At 38.3% G+C, this 22059-nt stretch overlaps 1 protein-coding gene across 1 annotated transcript; it reads left to right on the top strand.

Moving 5' to 3' along the window:
* Nucleotides 1–1103: 1103 nt before the first annotated feature.
* Nucleotides 1104–20281, top strand: OVCH2 (ovochymase 2). The gene is made up of 21 exons (XM_059826005.1): nucleotides 1104–1194; nucleotides 3575–3684; nucleotides 4365–4456; nucleotides 5594–5766; nucleotides 6731–6826; nucleotides 7213–7364; nucleotides 8054–8249; nucleotides 9743–9766; nucleotides 11180–11270; nucleotides 11375–11508; nucleotides 11925–12065; nucleotides 13058–13188; nucleotides 13585–13678; nucleotides 15106–15237; nucleotides 15641–15721; nucleotides 16359–16545; nucleotides 18074–18143; nucleotides 18714–18909; nucleotides 19195–19346; nucleotides 19676–19844; nucleotides 20259–20281. Exons 1-21 carry the CDS (start codon nucleotides 1104–1106, stop codon nucleotides 20279–20281), a joined length of 2535 nt encoding a protein of 844 aa, XP_059681988.1.
* The last annotated feature ends 1778 nt before the right edge of the window (nucleotides 20282–22059 follow it).

Below are 22059 nucleotides of genomic sequence, written 5' to 3'. Positions count from 1 at the left end.
TTAAGCCAAAAAAAACCCCACCACAAACAAACTACATTTTTTCCATTTTTATATTTTTTGTGTAAATATTTCTTTGTTCCCAGGTATAAATATCCCTTGCCCTTTCTGGTACAAATGAGACTTGTGGCCTCTGTCATCCAGAGCAAATCTAATTGCTTCTCTTGATGACTCTCATGTCTTACTTGGTGCTTATATATTTCATATGAATTTAAGATAGTTCAGATAGCATTTTAATTGTATTTACCATTTTGTTCAGTCATTTCAAAGTCAGGCAATACTTGCTAAAACTGATGCGACAGAAGTTTTAAGTGGTGAATTTGCAGTGTAATTTAATTTATGCTTTCTGTTTTGTGATATCTTTTAATTTAGCTGCTGATATGTTCCTTATTTAGGATTTCAGTAGCATTCTAAGAGACTTGCACTTAAATTACTATTAAAAGTGGAGCTTAGCCATCAAAGTGACTCGGAACTGGCACTGCTGATTGCAGCAATACTGAAATATTTTTTAAAAGCTGAGCCCTGTCCTCCTTAGTGGCCTTTCAAAAATGGGATGTTAAACACTGCTCTTTTGAAAAAATGACACTTTGATGCAGAGAGCTGATCTTTGTCTTGTACAACACTGAGCATGCTGCCAACAGAATTATAAACTCCTGGTATGTTTCTCAGATCTGTAAAATTGGCTAAATATAAAATGTGCAAGAAATATGAAGTATTGCCTCTTCAAAAGCTGTAGAAACTGTAGGGGCAAATAGCAACTGACTCTGTTCATGTGTGTTCTGCTTTGATGCGTAGACCAGCCTGGGTAAGTGGTGCTAGCAAAGTGAGCAATGGTAACTTCATTTTGTCATTTTGCCTGAAAAAAAAAAATAGTTTTAGGGAGGATTTTAGCTAGTATTTTACAGCAAAGACTTCAGTAATGGCATATAAAAGAATCATGCTCCGTTAAATTTGAAAAACTTATTTGTGCAGGTAAGTGCTTTATGTCTGGATTAATGAGTAACTTCACCTTCAATTAGCTGCTGTTCTCCTGCGGTGTAGCATTTGGGTTTCTTTTTCCCTATAAAAACTGTCCTTGTTTTCACTCAGTCACTTAGCAGCCCAAGATGCGCATTGCCCCCAGCAAGCTGCAGTTACTCCTGATGGGGATAGTTTGTATTACAGAGTTTCATGCTGTACCATCCGCTCTTCAGAAAGGTAGGATGGAAATTTCACATCTAGCTTTAACAGTTTTCTAAGTACTAACGGTTTTGTTCTTAGACAGTGACAAGCACAGGAGTCAGTCCTGAAATAAAGAAGCTGTTTTTGACCCTAAGAGCTTGTAGACCTAGACACAAGGTAGCATTAGAATAATTGGTCTAGTTTTCATTCTTTGCTTTTGTTCCAATCCAAGTCTGTAACTGGAAGTTATCTTTTAATGAGTAATTCTTAGAAAACTTTGTCTGTTTCCTTGATGATTCAGAATGAATAACATTAAATTAATATATTTTATAATTAAATAAATAAAATTAAATACTCTCAGATTTGCAGCTAGTTAATGAAGGTCATGGTTTAGCATGTTACCCATGGGCTGCAAACAAATTACATTGAGTCCTCTCTTCCATTAAATCTTAAAATCCAGAGTATTCTTTTCATGGAACAATTAATGATTGCAATTGTTCCTGTTTCTTTCATGAAGATTTACTGATTTATAGCAAACTGGAATGGAAATCAGATCTTGGCTGTTTGCATGACATTTTTCCTTCCATTTTAAATTTGCAGTAGTGAAAAAGGGAAATTTACATCTTCATTTCTTAAATTCTGCAAATCACTTGTTTTCATTGTAAAAACTCTATTTTGGCTGTCAAAACACGTGTGGCATCTAAATCAGCATAGTAAGTTGCTCACTTAAGCAGTCCAAAGCAAAGTATTCTGTAGAATGGTATTCTCTTGCTTCAGTGTCCTTCCATGCAGATGGATGTGATGCAGTTTACATAGAAATCTCTCATCCAACCAGTGAACGACATTGGTCCTGAAGCAGTCTGTAAAGAAGTCGGGAATCTCTTGGGCTTATAAATGCCACAGCGCAGAAGATTTTAGACTTCATCAAAATATAGATAATATGTTTGGTATAATGTTAATATTAACTTGTAACTTTTAAGCTAATCTTGCATATGTTAGGAGAACAGACTTATTCAATGCTGAAAGAAAAAAGGAAAGTTTTAGTTTGTGAATCTGGTTTTAAAATTTTAATTATTTATTTTTGCCCATTTCCCCCTGTACCAAATTCCTTTTGGTAAACCCTAAATCCTGTTTTCTTCAATTTTGTCTCTGTTTCCTCTCTCCCCTTTCCTCGCTGTATCATTGCACATGGGAAAAAGGTGGGTGCAGTGAGAATTAGGAAAGAATGAAAAAAAAATCAGGTAAATGAACTGGGTCATTTGTATATAAAGCCTTTTTTATTTAAAAGCTAGGGTAAGTAGCATTGTGTCAGCATTTTTGTGACACCGTAATCGCTTGCATTAGCCATGCTAACCCTGAGGATGATTGCAAACCCCTTTTTATAGGTGTTGTAAACCACATTTTACGGTTTGGAGGTTTCCACGTTTTCCAGACAGTGTATACAAGTATTGGTCCTCCATCCTTTGACTACAGCCACCTATCTGCCAGAACAACAACAAAATGTTCCAAGTTTATGGATGCTAAATTTTCCCCAATGTAGTGTTTAACAGAATTTGTAGTAAAATGTATTAGAGATGTGTTTGCCTTCAATGAGTTTTCATACAGCTTTAAGAAAAAGATAATTGTGGCCATTGCTGGGTTTGGGAAGTGCACTACAAAGAATTCCTGTGTTACAATGTGCTGCTTGGCAGAATTGGTTGCTTTGCTTCTATCTGTCTTAAAATACTACCAAATCAGTAGTTACCCCCACAAATATTTGTTTCTATAAATATACTCCTTTACAAATACATAAATACCAGTTTTACTTAGCCATAGTAGATGGTAACAGTAGTGAGTTAAGAAGAAATAAAGTTGGCCCAGGAGTAGATGTGCTGGAGAAATTCAGCCACTGTTGTTGGTCATCAAGGTCTGTATGTTGTGCATTTTGACCCCATTTGTCCAAAATATTTTAAGTACAAATGCTGGGTGTAAAGAGATTTCTGAAAGCAATAATGAAACAGTGATTTAATCCCAAAATAATTCCAAAACTTGCTTGAAAGAGAATGTTGACGTTCAGAAAGTTCAAGTAAGCATGGACCTAACAAGAACTTTTTTTATACATATATAAATATATATATATATAAAATCACACACACGCATTTGCTCATGGAAGGCAAAATTTAATATTTGTGATACAATTAAACCAAAAAGTATTCATTTGGAGAACTTCTGCAAAATAAAGTACATTGGCTTTTTCTTAGCCCAATTTGCCTTAGTCTTGGCAGTTTGTGTTAAGAATTATAAGAAGGTTCCTGTCATGGCAGAGAGATTGCACTGACCTCTGTGCCAGGCCATGCCTTCCAATTCTGTTACTAAATAGTAGAAAAATTTAAATCCAGACTAAATCTTTCCTTCTTTTCCCCCTTTTACTCCTCAGATCCTAAGTGTGGACAGAAAGTTCAAGAGACAAAACCGTGGAGTTACCTTAACCTTTTCACTCGGATTGTTGGAGGAAACCAGGTGAAACAAGGCTCACATCCATGGCAGGTTTGCACAAGCAAATGTGGTTTTATCTTCAGAACAAAGTCCTGACTTTTCATACAAATGACAAAAGAAGAAAACAGGTGTATTTTGTGCTTATTGACACTTATGGTGTATTGTTGACCTCCACTCTGCTTTTATGAAAAGCAGTGAAGCAGGTGGAGAGGACGCAGAACCTGTCCTGCTCTCTAAGAAACCTTTGCTTATCATTTATTATTTTGTTTATCATTCTTTCTGAAAGAGCATCTGTAGATTAGTCTATTGTAAAGAGGCATGGGTGAAACTGCTCAAAAATAGGACACCAAGGGACACCACCCCCAGCCCCACACTGTTATCGGGCATCATGGATTTCCAGTGCTCCCAGTGACCTGCAAAGGAAAAATTCTCAAGTAACTAGTAACCTTAACACTGTGCCAAGTAACTCAGTGACTTGGCATTTGTTACATGTATGTTGCTTTTATCCAGGTACCATGTCACAGCTGAGGGGAACAGCAAGGTTTAGGATCTCTTAGATTCAAGGACCATAAGAATGCCGTGAAAGTCTGTTTGCTTGAAATGCAGCATGTGCTTTAGCTCTGTGAATCTTCAGAGAGTACCTGCGTGTACTCTCTCCTTTCTTCCTCAAATGCAATCGGAGCAGATATAAAGATTTTCTTTATTTGACATGCCTTCTTTACGTGATACAGGTTTCCCTGAAACGAAGGCAAAAGCATTTCTGTGGAGGCACCATTGTTTCTGCTCAGTGGGTGGTCACAGCAGCTCACTGCATCTTAGACAGGTATGGATGTGATATTTCAGGATCAGGCTGCAGGTGCAGAAAAACATTGATTGTAAAAGTGTGTGTGCGCTGTAGCATCTTTTTGTGGTGATTACTTACAGGTGCTAACCTTTCACTTGTAACCAATATTTTCCATGTTTTAACAGAAAGGGAGAAAAAACAAAACCTTTGAACATCTCAAAAATAATTAAGAATAAAATAAACTTACAGGGATTGGTGGAGACTGATTTTGGAAGTGTAGGTAAAAATCTGTACCTAGCTATAAATATCAGGTGACTGCAATTTTTTTTTTTTCCCAGAGGTAGCAGCTGGCAGTTGCAATAGGCAATTAAATGGTGAATGGATATAGTACTGACCTCTTGCATGCTGGTGATTTTCAGCCTTAGTGCTAAAAAAAAAAGAAACGGGGTCTGTGAATGTTGTATGGAAGGTTTCAGTCCTGATTCTGTGGTGGCTTCACTGAGATTCTAATTCCCTTATAGTTAATACTGGCTCACCTGGAATTATAAATTTGATCTGTATCTGGCATTGTATGTGCTCACATCTTGGTCAAATTAGCCGATAACTGCAGAGTTCATATTAACTACGGAAGGACAGGCAATATCTAGATCAGCTTAAAGCCTCCTGACACAAAAGTAATTCTTCGAGTCTGGTGAATAAATTTGAAGCAGAATAAAAAGTTTATAATGATTGCTTTTGCGTTTCCTTACTGCACATCTGATCTGGTAGTAGGAGCCCTAAAGCAGGATTCACTGTGTTTCTAAGGTATAAGCTGAGAATGCTAGAGGAGTGATCTTATTTTTTCTGTACTTTCCTATGTCCAAATCTTCCCTCCTCCTTCAAAAAGCAGTGTGACTGAACATTTTTAAACACAGTAAGGGGACCTGGTTCCTTAGTGGACCACCAAACCACCATCAGGAGTGTAGCTAAATCATCTTTCTTCTCAGTCCTTTTCATCTCCCAGGTTCTGCTGCGGGGCACACTCAGCTTGTGCTGACTGTAGGTATCATGCTCTAAAACCTGAAGGTGAAAGGTACTAGGTATCAGTAGTAATACCTTTTCTGTTTAAAAACAGTGATGTTTTTTCCTGTCATTTTGAAGATTCTGTAGCTGAACTTTTATTTTTCTATTCTACAGGAACCTACTCCAGTACTTGAATGTCACTGCAGGAGAGCATGATTTGAGGATCAGGGAGAATGGCGAGCAGACGCTCCCTGTTAAATATGTCATTAAGCATCCGAACTTTGACCCCAGAAGGCCGATGAACTATGACATTGCCCTTCTGAAGCTGGATGGAGCCTTCAACTTCAGTAAGGCCATAGTTATCTGTGATCGTTTTCAGTGGGGAAGGTAAGGCCTTTGTTTCTCCCACATGCTGTGAAAAGTCTTGAAACTCAGTTTAAACTCATTTCCCAGCTGTCAGATTATACCACTAAAAATCTCCAGAGTATTTTGCAACTGAAGTATTTAAAATAGCAGAGGTGAGTCAGAAAAATATATCAGTGGATTTAAATGTTCTTTTTCAGACTTAATACTCCCTTGAAGAACAAGGTATTGTTCTTTGTATTCAGGAGATTAAAATGTGACCAAATAGGTGTTTTTATTTTTTATCTAAGGTGTAGGTGGCGATTTCCCCCTCTGGTGAACAGCAAAGCTAGTCAAAGGCAGACCAGAGCTCGGAGCGTGCCGCAGGACTGCCTGTACCGTATTCACACCCCTCGGCCCTTGGCCCTCTTTTCCCCTCCTGCAGACTGCGGAAAGGAGCATGGGATTATCTTGAGTAGTGGCAGAATGGTTCATCTGGGGGCCGAGAGGGACAGAGGAAGGTGCGGGGAGGACAGCTGTTAATACCCTGTCCCCTGGCCCGCGAGCCAGCCATTGCTCAGCTGTACCCTAACGTTGCCCTATGGTCGGGCTTTCTGAGCGGCTACTGCACATCAGTTTTACATAATGTTGGCGTGCATACACTTTGCTCTTCCAAAGGCTCCAGCTCACGTCGCTAGGATGCTCTTTCTTTGCCACCACAAAGGTGAGCGACTACTTTTTCTAGTGGAAGTTTGGATCATGATAGCAGCTGAGTTTAAGCTGAATGGCAAGGCCTGGGTTGAAGCTTGTGGTGCTCCTGGCTTTCTTTTTCCATTCCAAAGCGCAGACAAATTGTCAAATGCCAGATTAATTTTTCAGGTGCTACTGAAAAAACTAACTGAGAAAGGAAGCTTTTTGCTGTTGTTCTTTCAAATACTTATCAATGAAATTCATGTCCATGTGTGGCAGGTTCATCAGTTTTGCCAGCGTGTCTTCCTGATCCAGGTGAAAAGTTTGAAGCAGGATATATCTGCACTGCTTGTGGTTGGGGACGTCTAAATGAGAGTAAGCCACTTGAATTGTCCTTTGACATTCGGGTTTCTCAGTGTCTTATTTCTGAAGCTAAGAGCTTGATTGCATAGGTCAAACAGACCAGAAAAAAACATCAACTGGTCGTAAGAACTGGAATCTCAAAACGGGATCTTCGCTAGCTTCTCTGCCTACCTGTGAATTATCTCAAAATGGATCACTACAATGTATAGACCCATATTTCAGTTTTGAAACATTTTGAAATTTATTCAAGTAAAACTGCTTATGTATGTAAAACTGGATGTTTACGTAACCATAAAATGGCTTGGAGCAAGTTTACAACTTTTTTTTTTTTGGTGTATTAACAGTGACATTCAGTTCACCTTTCAGCATTTCTTATGAACAATGTTTTTGTATTTCAGATGGAGTACTCCCTCAGGTCTTATATGAAGTCAATCTACCAATCCTAAACAATAAGGAGTGTTCAAGAGCATTATCAACTTTAAAGAAACCCATCCAAGGTGACACTATAATGTGTGCTGGATTTCCGGATGGAGGAAAAGATGCCTGCCAGGTCAGCTGAACAGAGGGCCTTGTGTGCTTAGAAGTGTTTCTGAGAAGCTCAAGGCTCTGTGTGCCTAAGAGAATACGTACACTGTAAAAGGCGATATTTGGGGTGTGGTTTTTTGATGTGTGAATTCTTTCAAAGGTTCTGTATGGGGCAATGCACTTAATTACATGATCCCATTTTAATTATTGTATGAGTTGTGTGACAGGTTCCTGAGAGCAATTTTGCAACATATCCCAGTGCAATAATGCTTAGGGTTTTCTAACTTCAGAACACTTGATAAATTAATTAGTTAATGTTGCTAAGATCCTACGGAGGAAAGTAGAAAGTATTGGCTTGGATTACAGGAAGGAAAGGAATTGAGATGAAGGTTAAGTAATTGTTTCTTGTCGTGAGGGTAAAAAAAAAAAAAAAAAAGCTCCTCACTCTTTTTTACATGCTAAAACACAACAGAGGTGCACCCATGAGGGAATTGGGCTATCTCTCTCCCTCTTGACAATCTGACTAAACACAATAAAAAAGAAAGTGTCTTTCTTCACAGTTTTTTTTTTTTTTTTTTTTTAAATTACTATTCCCTATGTTGCAGGTTTGTTATGGCACAAAAGAGAACTCAATAAACTCTTTAAGCCTTGCTCAGTGGTATGCACGCACTTTTGTTAAGCTGTGGGTTGTGGGCTTTTACTTGTTTTTTACAGGGAGACTCAGGAGGCCCTCTTTTGTGCCAACGTAAGCATGGTGCCTGGACTCTCGCTGGTGTGATCTCCTGGGGGATGGGATGCGCTCGTAGCTGGATAAGCAATGAGAAGAAGAAACATTATGACAGAGGATCTCCGGGAATATTTACAGACCTCAGTGCGGTGCTTTCTTGGATTCAAGAGAACATGAGTGCTGGTATTAAGTCTCCACAGTAATGTGTCCCTCACTTTTGACAACTCTTCTGCCTCATAATAATATTTGATTTAATTTTGTCTTTTTCAAGATATAGCACTTATTTTCCCCATTTTTCCTGGCAAAGCACTACAGCAATTCACAATGCCTTTAAGTATATGGTACTGATTGGCAGTTGCCAAAACCAAATTGAGAGCATTGTAAATGTTAGCTTCTCTTCCACTTTGCCTCCTACTTGGTCTATATGTGTGTGTGTGTGTGTATATATATATATTTATTTTTTTTTTAAACTTTAAAACTTTACTTAAAAACAGAAATACCAGGCTAACTGGATAAAAGGACCATTCTTAAAGTTTTTTAAGTGGAAATTTACCAGTTGAAAGTGTCTGAAATTCCATACGCACCTCTTCGAAGTCACTTGTCATCTTTCTCAGCTAAAATGTGTTGGATCAGACATTAGACTACATGGGGAAAAGTCATGCTCTTGGAAGTTTTTTCGCTTAGTCTATCCAAAAGGCTACATACGCCCTCAGTGCAGGGGAACAGCATGAAAATTATCCATCACTTCCAAAGTCATGGAGCTGGAGGTATAAATGACAGTCTGTCCAGGGGTGAACTTCACTCAGCATTAAGAAACTGAATTCATATTTTCTTCAAGTTTGGGCTATTTTCGTTAAAAGGTATTGGAGATTGTGTTAAAATTTACATGCAGAACTGAAAAACTGAGGAGGGGTGTTTAAGAGGTTTTGCTAGTCAATGATAAGAAAAAAAATTGTGAGGGGGAAAAAATAAAACTTACCCATTAGAAACCAGCTACAACTGGTGATTGAAAAAAGAAACACTCATAATGTCAGAGAAAAATGAAAAGGGTTTAGCTTCTGAAACGTATTTTCGTTTTCAATTTTAAAAAAAAAGAGAAAGAAAAGAGAGAGACAGGGTCTTTTGATTGAAAATTTACTAATTGACCCATTTTATTATCAGGAAAAAATAATATGATTAGCTATTGTGGTAATTGAAGTGTGTTGGCTCCAGTGAACAGGAAAAGCTATTTGGTAGGTAAAGTGAAAACACAATTCTCAATTGCATTGCACTAGGTTTTGCTTGCTTGCTCTTTTCTACTGTCACACTGGTGCAAAAGATATTAACTGTAATTGCTGTCAGGCTTACTGTAGTATTTACTCAACAAGTAGGCAGAAAGAGAGTACTGTGCTGCTCAGACTGAGCAGTGGCCTGTCAATGTACCATTAATTCTAGAAGTGGCTACTCCAGAATTGTTTATTCCAAAGTCAGCATTGCCTGAACTTGCAATTTTGTTTTAATTCAAAGCCTCGTTTATTGTAGGCACTATATCCCCAAGAAGTGTTTGAATTTGCCTCAGTGCTAGCTGTATAAAATTACCATTTCACAGGGATAAAAATAAAGCCTACGTTGTGAACATGAAACTACAGTAATTTATTCTTTTTTTTCCACCCCCTTCCCTATCCCTCCTTTATTAGATCTGAAAATGAAAAGCTCCACAGGTGAGTACAGTATAATTGCAGTATCTTCTATCTGTGTTAGAGCATAAAATGACCCCAAAAATAGTCTGATATATAATCTATGAAGGAAGAAACCTGAAGAAGCTTGACTCATCAAAGCTTTTTAAATGTATACTTTAAATATATCCTTTTTCCTCCTGGCTCTGTTAAAAAAAAATTACTCATGTAGGCTTGTACTTATGTACTAGTGACTTCAAAAAGGAATTTTCCTTAAGACAGCTGCATATATAAAGCCATATTTTTATTGAAATGCAAATAAAATTTAGAACAGAACAGAAAAATGTAGAACAGAACCTCAAGAAATGCCTGAAATGTAGTTAGTGAAGTTGATTCTGTATAAAAACATAGAGTCGAAATAGAAAGTATGGGGTAAATTAGTAGTACTTTTGCGCAGTCTATGATGAATCTATCTACTTGTCTGGTGTCTATTTCTATGAATAAAATGCAAAAACAACCCCCATGCAACCCAACCCCGAATGTAACATGTTTTAAAATTGAAGTCTTGCTTTGATTCTACCATGTTTATGTTCTTGTTAGACACTCTGTTCATCTAGGTACAAGTTCATATAAAGATATTAGAGACAACTCTTGTGAACTAGATCTTAAAATTTTAATTTTAGTAATCTAGAGTGAGATTTCTTAGATGATAAATGAGCTTGGGCGCATGGTTAGTTTGTATAGACTTGCTGTGGCCAGTGAGAATTGGGTATTTAAGTGCTGTTTGTACCTTTTTGAAATTTTTTACTGGTGGCCTTAGAACGCTTCAGGTAAGATAATCTTGTAAGTACGTAACTCCTTAAATTTGTTTTCACATACATGGTTGTTGATAAATGTCTTACTGGCTTACCTTGCAAGGAGAAGGAAAGGCAAGAGGAGATAATTTTTGTAAGTAATTGTGTTTCCAGCGACACTTATCTGGAAAGGAAAGTTTCTGCTTCTTCTATTAAAATGACTTTAATACCCTATTTTACTGTTGCTGAAGTCTCCTGCTGTAACATAGCTAAGGACGTTATTACAAATGGGCTGCAAAGAACACTTTTCTTACGTCCTGAGGTATGCATTTTTCCTCCCTGAAAAACACTTATACTGAAATCTTCATTTAACAAATAGTTTATTTAAGGTAAAAAGCAAGCACTGCCATTTTTGCAATAAAATATGGTAGCGCATTGGCAGTGCTTAATTTTTCCTCCCAAATTATGTATTTTAAAACTGACTTATCATAATTCCAAATAAAAGAGAGAAGACCCAGTATCAGTCTGCCAGCAGAAACAAAGTACAGCTGAGCAATCTTAAGTCTCACAATATTCTCTAGATGTTTGAGCTTTTTGGTGGAACAGATGCTTGCCTATGTGTCAAACCTGATTCCTTCTATTTTGTTTTAACTCTACAATGCAGTATTTTGTAGCATTCAGGATGGCAAACTCCCTGACAGTGAAGGAGAATTACATTTTCCTGGAAGTCCCAAACAGTTCTATCAAAACCACCAGTAAGTAGACAAAACACAGTCTTTCCCCAGAAACTATTGCCCATACCAGTGTAGTATTTTTTTTTGTTGCAGTTTTGTGAATGGGAACTAATTTGTTGTTTCAGACTGTGTGTATGGACAGTATTTGTACCAGAAGGGAATTATATATTGCTTCGTTTTTCCCACTTTGATATAGAGCCAGAAACATTTTGTGACTATGATTCTTTATCAGTCTATTCAAAAGACGACAGACTTGTTGGTGAGTTGCCATCCCCTTATTCTTTGAAATAATCCATCAGTGTACTCTTTCATTCTAACAGCAAGTACACCCAATGAGGACATTGCGGTTGATTATGTTTTACTTATGTTTTCATGATGAATACATTGTGACACACAATCTAAAATAAAAGACAAAGAGTGTGGGAGGAGAAAAGAATGGAAAATGCCTGGTGGGGAACTGTATCGGCATACAACTTTCTGGTGTCAAGGATTTCTAATTTTTAATAGTGTGCATCTATTTGGGCTAATGGATTAATAGGAAATGTAGCGGAATGAATAAGCAATTTCCTTTTCATCACAGAATTTTTATAGCTAAGTACTAAAATTGGTACATGCAATTTTTCTCAAGTGACTAAAGACTTTAAACAGTGATTATTTTCTAATATTACATTTCAGGGAAATTTTGTGGAGAAGATCTTCCATTACCTATTTTGATTGGCTCCAATAGTATAAGGCTGAAATTTGTTTCTGACAGCAAGGATTATGGAACTGGTTTTTCCATGACCTACAAAGCTCTTACACCAGAATTTCTTCCTGGTAAGTCTAAGTCTAGTAATATACCTGTCTGCACTCTTGGGTGGTGACCTGAAAAAAATTTTCAGGAGAAAATAAATCAGAGGAAGCTCCTATGATATTTCTATGTGGATGATGTTATGAAGAAGGTAAGTGTGGTTAGGCTGCCACGTGACATTGTGGAGAAACAGGGATGCCAGAAAGAAATCGGGTACTTGCTGTTGAGAGAAGCCCTCCTTTAACTTTGCCGCTTCTCCATCCACTTTATACAAGATCTCATTTCCTTCCCTACTTCCAGAATGTTTTAAAACTCAATAAGATTAGTCAAATGAGCAGAATTTCCAGATGAAAGCTGCTTTGCTAGTCCCAAGCATGCTTTCATGGAGGGGCCCTGCGGGAGGCAGCTAATGCTAAGATATACGTTGTGGAGAATTGCTTTCAGTTTTGTTGTGGCGAGCGGTTCACCGTCACTAGGGAGCTGGCCCAAGGGCCATCTGCTGAGTCTGGGCAATGCAGTTACAGACAGACACCTGTTGCTCCTGTCTCTGCAGCTTTTCCAGCTAGTTTCTTTCCTCGGCAGAGTGTAAGGGCAGAGTGTAGGGAGGAATCCCCTTTGAGGGGCCTTGCCACTGCATAGCCCATGAGGAAGACGTATCCCCTGGTTGTGTTTCATGTCTCCACTTTCTTCTCCAAAGAAAGTTGGCAAATGTTCTTCTGACATGTCCGTATCCTGCTCTTCTATCACTCCACACAGGTACCTGTGCCTGCAGTGCAGTGCCTGTAGCCAAAGGGAAACGCTATAGTCATGGGTTGAATTGCTGTTCTGCCTGGGAAAAGATTAAAAATTTTCTTTGCATCTTTTTCAAACGGAAGGATTTGCCTTGCTGTTCTTGTCCTGTTCTTTTTCTCAAGTTGTGTGAAAGCACTACAAGAGTTTTTCTGGATTTCAATTTTTTTTTGTGAATGACTTAATAGGAAATCACAGTGCCTCCGTTTTTATTTTCCTGGATTTCCAGATTCTGGCTGTGAGTCCTTAGCTGTCCTTTTTGAAGAAGGAATGTTACAAAGTATGCACTATCCAGAGCACTACAGCAACATGGCAGACTGTCAATGGATTATTTGTGCGCCAGAGGATCATGTAATCAAGGTATAATATGAGCCCTTCTTGTGTCTACAGAATGGAAGTGGGCACCATTGAGTTAACAAGAAATTATGCAGCTAAGGACAAGCAAGATCAAGCAACATAAGCTTGAATAGTGCAGTTAAGAGAAATCACTTTCCATCCCAAAAGCCATATAGGTTTTGATTTCTCCTTTAGGTTATAGTAAAAGAGGATTTCCTGGTTTAAATTTTATCATGACAGATTCTTCTAGCAAATGTAATATGTTATGTATCACCTGTGAGAGGTCTGAATGTCACAGAAACCAAACCCTAAAGGAATCATTGAGAATACTAATGGCCCTATTATAGATCTTTGATTTTTTTTCTGTGTGAATTTAACAACAAGGTTCACTTTTTCTTTTTTTTTTTTTTTGATTTAAAGCTTACATACCAGTCTTTTGAAGTAGAAGAGAGTGAAGAGTGCTCTTATGATGCCGTGACTGTGTATGAAGATGTGGGAAAAGAGGAGGAAATTGGTTTGACTTTTGTTTTTTGACATATTTTGGGGATGACCTATTTATTTTATGACTTTCACTAGCCCTGTTTTACAGTCTAAAATCAAGTTCGCCTCTAGAGTCTCAGGTGATGTTATAGGTACTAGTTTCAATACCTTGAAAAATACTTGCAGGTATTGCTGCTTCTGTTCCACTTACAGAGGTAAAACCACATTGAACAGAACTGTTTTGTGTGTTTAAATTCTCTACGAAATGCAGTTCTGAGTTCATGTAAATGAAGAAAAGGGCATAACACAATAATTTGTTTTTATAGTAATGATCAGACACAGAAAGCCCCCAAGAGGTCTCCTTTTCAGAATCCAGTTGTTCACTCCACACGAACATTCATGTAATTCTTGCCATCTTGCTGGAGATTCCCCTGGCTTACATTGAACAGAGGAAGACTTGTCCCAATGTCGTGGTTTAACACCACACAGCCGCTCGCTCACTACCCCCTTCCCCAGAGGCATGGCAGAAAGAATCGGAAAAGTAAAAGTGAGAAAGCTTGTGGTTTGAGATTAGAACAGTTTAATAAATGAAATGAAATAAAATAATAATAATAATAACAACGATAATAATAATAAAAATTGTAATGAAAAGGAAAATAACAACAACAAACAAGAAAGACAAGTGGTGCAAATGAAAACAGTTGCTCACCACCGATGCCCAGCTGACCGATGCCCAGCCTGTCCCCAAGCAGCGGTCCCCCGGCCAGCTTTCCCCCTAGTTTATATACTGAGCATGACATCATATGGTATGGAATATCCCTTTGGTCAGTTGGGGTCAGCTGTCCCAGCTGTGTCCCCTCCCAGCTTCTTGTGCCACCCCCAGCCCACTCGCTGGTGGGGTGGTGTGAGAAGCAGAAAAGGCCTTGACTCTGGGTAAGCACTGCTCAGCAGTAACTAAAACATCCTTGTGTATCAACACTGTTTTCAGCACAAATCCAAAACATAGTCTTATACTAGCTACTATGAAGAAAATTAACTCTATCCCAGCCAAAACCAGCACACCCGATCAACTGATTTCAGCACTTGCTTGATGCTGGTGCTTAGATTAGCACTAGCAGATGCTAGTGCTGAAACACTAACAAGGGGAAATCAGGTTTCTAGTGTGTTCTATATTTAATGGCAAGCTGTGAGTGTGGGTGCTGCAATAGACTCTTGTGAAATAATGCAAGACTCTTCTTGTTCTTATGAGATAATTACTGAACAAGCACAGACTGTCTGGAATAATGGAACAGTCCTTCAGCCTCAGTCCACTTATCTCTACTCCTCTCTTGTGCATAGCTGTTTTTTACCCTCCTGTGTGAAAGCTGAAATACAAAGAATATTGCGTACCCACTGTCAAAAGAGATAAGGATGAAAAAGTACATGCTAATCTGCAGTGAACCTTTGCTTTCTCATCTTTAGCTAAGTCTTGTGGATTTGGCCTGCCAGCACCTGTTCTAAGCTCCTCTGCTATGATGCTGGTTGTCTTTCACTCTGATGAAACAGAGACCTTTGGAGGATTCAGAGCTACAATCTCTTTTGTTCATGTAACAGGTAATAGAAGTAACTTGGGAAACCACCTCTTTGGGTCAGCATAAAGGGCTCTTCAGTGAATCTGGCTATTCAGAATTATCTTGCTCTAGGAGATTCTCATCTAAGAAATTGTTTCAGTGAAAAAACTGTATTGTGAACCTAATGAGACATTAAACAAAGGGCCTATTGAGTGAGTGAAGAGAAAAAATGAATCTACCCAAAACCTGAGTTTTATTTTGTGTAGGAGTATTTTGGTGCATTTTAAAGGGTACTTTACTACCATGTGAAGATGTAATAGCACAGATCCCTACTATAGAAATCTATTCCTTATACAAAAATTATAATAAAGGAAATAAAAGTGATTTTGTAATAAAAATATCACTCAAGACAGCCTGCTAACACATTTGCTATTTTCATTTGCTAGATTTAGATACTTTGGATTCAATCAGTGAAGATGAATTTGAAGATATGGATATAACTGAAGAAGAAATACAGGTTGCAGCAGGTAAGCCAAACTGAGTTATATTTTCTTCATGGGAATAGGGAGTACCTTTTGGACTATAATTTAAATGGTGTTTTCTCCAAATATTTAATGGATGTAGTTGTCCCAGAATTTTTCATTAAGATATTTTGAGGAAATAAAAAGATGAATAGTAACACTTCTATGCTTTGGCTTTAGAATAGCAGAACCTAATTTTTCTTGTTTCCTTCATCTTGTTAAGTCATTTACAGCAATGCAATGACATTATGTCAGTTTACGCCTACTTGCTTTGGTGAAAATGATTGCAAAGTGTACACGGTAGTTGAAAATAATAACCAGCATTTTAGAACTTCCGTTTTTCCCTCCAGTACTTTATGGAGAATGGGATGAGTCCATATTCATTGTAGGTTTGAGGCTAAAACTTTTGAAGGTAAGCAGTTGCTTTCATCTTGGTGAAGCTCTGTTTTTTCTCTAAGATCATCTCCTCATGCTATCTCTAAACATGTGGGTCCTTTGTAATGAGGGAAGTTGAAAGATTTAGCAAAAAAGAGGAGGGGGGAAGATTGAGAAGCTGTGGAATAGCTCTTAAATGGACTGTTTTTTGCTTCTCCAAATCTTAACCTCTAAAGACTACTTGAGACACCAGTGCTTTCTGTTTCAGATGATATTTGTGGAATGCCTTCAAATCAGCCCCGGTTCATCTTCAGTAGGATAATTGGAGGTGAAGAAGCTGTACCATACTCATGGCCTTGGCAGGTCAGTGTACAAATTTCAGATGAGCATATCTGTGGAGGAGCAGTTCTTGCCAAAGAATGGGTTATCACAGCTGCTCACTGCTTTAATTCTAAGTAAGTACACTGGGATGAACCCTTCCCTGGGAATGTCTGTAGTTGCACGGTGCATCTCTGCGGTGTGGTGGTTCTGCCCAGGGTGGCTGGCAGAGTTTTGGTTACCACCTACTTACAGCTCACATTGGCACTGGATTCTTTTGCTCCACACACATGTACTAGGATCATAGTGGCTACTAAGGAAGTAAGTAGCCTATTTCTGTAGGCTTGGTTTTCATTCAGATCAGTTTTCAGAAGAGATGACAAGATACTAAGTCCTTTGTCATCCATCACTTATTCTTAGTTAACTTCTTTGTGTTTAGGTCATTTACAGAGTACGTTTTCATCCAGGTAGAATCAACCTGTCCAAAAATTGAAAAATTACTGAATTTGTGTAGTTTTTGGAGGACATACAGGAGGCTTTTGTGCACAGGATTGATGCCATTTCCTTATTAAGAACCTATCAATCTGTTAAATCAGATTACATGGAAATTTTTCTGTCTTTATTGAGAGGACACAAAAGGATAAGTCTGTGTGCCTTTCAGACTTTTTAAAATACTTTCTAAAGTGCAATTTAGTTATTTATCTCTTAGGCTGAACACTACCTGTTTTGAAGTTCAAATTAATCACAAGTACATTAATTTAAAATTCACATACATTGGGTCATTAAAATACTTCTAAAAAAATCCTTCCAGGATTGCTGATAGGTATTCTGGCCTGTTTTCAAATAAAGTTGCAATTACTTGAAGATGAAGGTTAGCTTTCAAAAGCCCTGAATGCCAAAGATGCTTAGACATCTATATTCTCCATTTCTTTGATTCTCTTCCCCACCCCCACCCCCCCAAAACTGAGGATCTGAAATGCACGTGCTGTTTTGAATTTTGGACTTTGGCTTTTAAGTTTCTAAATATTAGTTTGCAAAATTTTATGTCAGGAGCACTGTTGCGCTGTGTTGAAGGCACTGCTTTAAGAGATGTATTAAGGAGGAATTCTCTATGGCACATTGCTATCACATCAGAATTTGAGTATGTGGCTTAATGATTCTACAGGACTAATTTAATCAGGGAGTTATGACAGGTTTGCAGACAGCGAGAGGGTTTGGTTAAGAAACCAAAGGGTGAAATGAAATGTTTCTGATGCATTTCTTTATATCATTTGATAGGTAGTAATGTTTTAGAGGTCACCCATTTTTTCATCAAGAAGGTAGGGACCAGCACTGTCCCTGGATGATGTGGACCATGCAGGCCTTGTGTTCTGAATCAGGCACCCCCAGTCCTTACAAAAGTGACCTTTCTCTCAGTTCACTATGTGTTTGAGAGATCCTACTGCCTTATCATGAGAATGTTTCATGCTCCCTAGAAGTCAGTGGGAAGATTTCCATAGATTTGTATGGGAGTATGGGCCTCAGGAGTTGTTGGCCCAGGAATATGTAGGGCCCTAGTATCTCTTTTGGGTGGGGGAGGTTTTAAGGTTCACTGGTTTCAAGAATGCTGTTACACCAGCCTGGGAATATACTTATCCCTTTTTGTTTTTTTTTTTTTTTTTTTAGGGAACTATACAGAGACTTATGGATGGTGGTAACAGGAATTCATGATCTTACAGAGCAAGAATACAGACAGGTACTGTAAGCTCTGCTTAATAACAACATATAAATGAGTCTTGCAAAATGGTTTTTAATGTAGATGCATCTCCCAAATTGTTCATGATGTAGCAATCTAACAGCCTGCATGCTGGCCTTAATCTGCATTTACACAACAGCTTTTGTGTGACTGTCAGAGAAATTGTGTCAACACAGATCTGTGCCTTCACCAGTAATGAACTCCAAAGCTCAGTATCCTGGAGGATGTGTGAGTGAGGAGTGTATTGTCCCTAAATTCCCTGGTGACTATTACTAAGACAGAAATAATTGGGGCACAACTTTCCACTTTGCTCTGACTGAACAAATGTTTTTCCAGGACCCTCTTCCTACACTTGCCGGATGGAGTTTCCTGCATATTCCCTGATCCACATCCAAGAGGCATAATCTTGACTTGTTAATACAAGAAAGCTGTTTGCTTCAGCAGCTGCTTTTAAATGTTTCCCCCTCTTAAGGCATCTTGCATATGGCCTGAAAATTTATAAAACAGAAGTTACTTAAAGACTTAAATTCCCAAATCATTCAGAAAATGTCAATGTCCTTGCTTTCCTAGAAAAGGTCAGTAAAGCGGTATATTATACACCCAAGTTTTAACAAGACCACTATGGAGTCTGATATCGCCTTACTGCAACTGGCCGAGCCCTTAGAATTCAACCACTACGTGCGCCCAGTGTGCCTCCCTGCCAAGGAGGAGGCGGTTCAGCCCTCGAGGGTGTGCGTTGTCACAGGATGGGGTGCACATGAAGACGGTATGCAGTCTTTGCTATTTTGAAGGTTGAGCGTGCTGTAGCTGTGTTTTAAATACTATGTTTTGTGTTGTAACATTCATTCTGCCTATATGATAGTTTCTGGAGAACAGACATGTTAAAAAGTTTTCACTTGTGTAAGCTCAGCTAGACATGCAGTGAAATGGGTGGGAGGAAAGAAATTGGATAATTTAGATTGAGACCATTTGAAAAGGGGAAGAGTAAAGCTTCTTTCTGGAATCACTAATTCATACCTCTACTGGTTTCTGAGATGTCTTTTACTTCAAGACAGAGAAAAGGGGAAAAAACTGCATCAGCTGGAAGTCCCCATCCTGGTGCTTGATACATGTCAGAGCTATTACATAAATCTTCCTGGTAAAGTGACCCAAAGGATGATCTGTGCTGGATTCCCTCTGGAAGAAGGCAAGGACTCATGCACAGTAAGTTGCACACATCACATTTGCCTTCTGATACTTGGGGTATGGCCAGATGGGTTCTGAAAAGGGGAGTTTTAAAACCTCACTAAGAGCTGTGTTCTTGCAAACAGGCTGTAGGTGATTTACAGTGAAAGACTCCTTAATAGTAGGATTTTAATTACTCATATTGCAAAAAGGTGTACTTCCCTTGAACAAAGTCTATTTCTTTCTCTCCCTTTTAAAAACAGAAACCCCCAAACACGAGTAGCTGGGACCTCTCATAGCTGAACTGGCATTTTAAAAACAAAAGGAGTGATGTTAGCTCATAACAAGATTCCTTTGTCCTTGTGCAGGGTGATTCCGGTGGCCCGTTAGTTTGTCCTTCAGAAGATAACTCGGGATTTTACACCCTTCATGGAATCACTAGCTGGGGCTTGGGATGTGGAAGGAAGAGCTACCCAGGAGTATACACAAATGTTGGTGTTTTTGTTGACTGGATCAAGCAGAGTGTTAATAGTAGTGGTATGTATGAAAAAAACAATTAAATTAATCCTTTTGCTATTGCTAGGTGCTTAATTTGAGGTCTTTTCCAGGGTGCCGTTTTTGTTTTTGGGTGGCCGGCACTTCCTGAAATCTTGGCTGTTTAAAATACCATAGCTGAATGCCCAGAAACAGACCGAATCTAAATCAGTAATGACTTCTGAAAATCTTACTTCTTCCAGATGTATTATTATTCCCCTCTCTATTGCATTTCTTGTGTTGATGAATACGTTTTCCTTACTGCTGCTTTGCTGCTTTTTTCTCGGTATTGGGAGGAGGTAGGAAGGCATCAACTGACACGTGATGACAGCTGAGTCCACTTTGACAAGTTTACAGCCTGCCTTTGTTAACAATCTTTACAAAATTTACCCTGTTTTATTTTTCTCCTTTTTGTAGATCTCCCCATTTTCATGGTGTGACCATTAAAAGAGCAGTTCTGAGGGACCACATTGTAAAACACTTCTAAAGCACATATGTCATTGAAAGCAAAATTTGGTGAGGGTGTGTTAGTTCGTGATTGGTGAACAGATTCCAAAGTAGCTGATACTTACCCTGGTGAATTTACTGCTGATTTACCTGAATTGAGACTTTGGCTTTACATGCATGTGCTTGGGGCAGACACAAGTTACTTGCAGGCTTCTGACACTCTGTTAATCTATCTTAGAAGGAAAGAGAGAGAAAATGAGACACCATATGCCAAGCATGTCCTTGAATATGTAGTACTGGAGAGCATAAAAATACCACAGAAATGAGATTAAATAAGTGCCTGTGTGAAACAACTGAAGGGGCAGTCAGTCATCCTTCCATTAAGGTCAATAAGAGTGTTACCTCTGGCTCTGAGAGGACCTAGGTCATGGCAATAGCAGTGCATCACTGAGGAGCAGAACAACATTGTCTAGTCATTAGTGATGTGAATCAATCCAATTGCTGGGAAAAGGATATTTTTAATACAGTTCTTGTTTTAACAAACTGCATGTTGTTTAAACAGATAGACGTATTTGAAAATACAGGTGTTACAGGCCAAGGGCCTTTGGCACCGTGAAAGAACTATCCTAATTAATCTAGAAAAGTAATTAAAGAGGTACTGTGTAATCCACATACTGCAAACTTGAGCGCATGTACTTGTAAATAGCAGTTTGTTTAATGCCCAGATGGCTGCTTACACAAGAAATTGTGATGACAGGGTCCAATTAGCTTTGCAGACTGTTCTGTGCACAGTCTTAGTGTGATAGTACAATAGTAACACAAGTATAATCTTTCTTTGACTCAGTGGTCTGGAAAATAACTAGAAAGTAAGAAAGATACCTCGTTTTGTTTCTGTTGATATTAATGGCAAAAATCTTTAGAGATGTGTTTCCCATACATGCATTCGATACCAGTAACCCTACTTTTTTGATGACATTAGTTTAGAACTTCTGATTTTTTTAAAGATACAATTTTATTCTGTAGCTGGGGGGGAGGAAATAATCTCTCTACCTTTATTCCCAAATGAATATGGTAAACGTTTTTCACCAGTTTCTTCTCTTCACTGTAAAGTTTTAGGCAAAAGCCCACAAAATAATCTGGAGTATGAGCTTTCTGTGAAACTGTGAAAATACTTTCTGGTGGAAGGACTACGAACAAATTCAGATTAAGTGTAAGGCACAGCTGTATTACATTATTGATAGAGTATGCTTGTTCTATCTTTGATAAGCTCTTTGAAGAGGTCTTTGGAGAGCAATGGAGGGAAAACAGCCTTTGTAATTTTTCATTATGGAAGTCTGTTAATGTTCAATTATGGTGGAAGTTGCTATTGGCTAAACTATAACTGTTTAACTATGCTGGGAGCACATGTGTCTAATCACTTGGTTGCTACTCTGTTTTGCTTAACAGGAACAAGATGATTTAAAATACCTGTAAAGTTTTTATCTGCTTATTAATCTAATACAAGGATATCAAGTGGGTGTGTTCAGAAAAATAAAAAGGTGGGGGGAGAACTACAGGTGGTATCAGCTGTGCTAGCCCTATTGAATGCAGTGGTTATATGCTGATAAATTAATATCTTTTTAAAAAATCCTTTCTCATATCTGGAATTTAATCTTATATTATTTCTATTTGATTTGATTGTTAGGGTACTTTTTACTTGACTGCATGATGTTGACCTTTTGTGTTTCTCCTAGTATGGTTTTACAAGCAGTATAGTTTTGCTTTTGTTTGT

Source organism: Gavia stellata, chromosome 17 (assembly GCF_030936135.1).
Source record: "Gavia stellata isolate bGavSte3 chromosome 17, bGavSte3.hap2, whole genome shotgun sequence".
Classification (NCBI taxonomy): Eukaryota; Metazoa; Chordata; class Aves; order Gaviiformes; family Gaviidae; genus Gavia; species Gavia stellata.
This window is presented reverse-complemented; position numbering and strand designations above follow the sequence as displayed.

What these genes read in the sequence shown, in the direction of transcription:
- OVCH2 (XM_059826005.1), top strand. Translation starts at nt 1,104, where the DNA reads ATGCGCATTGCCCCCAGCAAGCTGCAGTTACTCCTGATGGGGATAGTT. An exon ending in CAGAGCAAGAATACAGACAG is followed by an intron (nt 18,144 to 18,713) that starts GTACTGTAAGCT and finishes TTGCTTTCCTAG; the next exon opens with AAAAGGTCAGTAAAGCGGTA. An exon ending in GCAGAGTGTTAATAGTAGTG is followed by an intron (nt 19,845 to 20,258) that starts GTATGTATGAAA and finishes TCCTTTTTGTAG; the next exon opens with ATCTCCCCATTTTCATGGTG.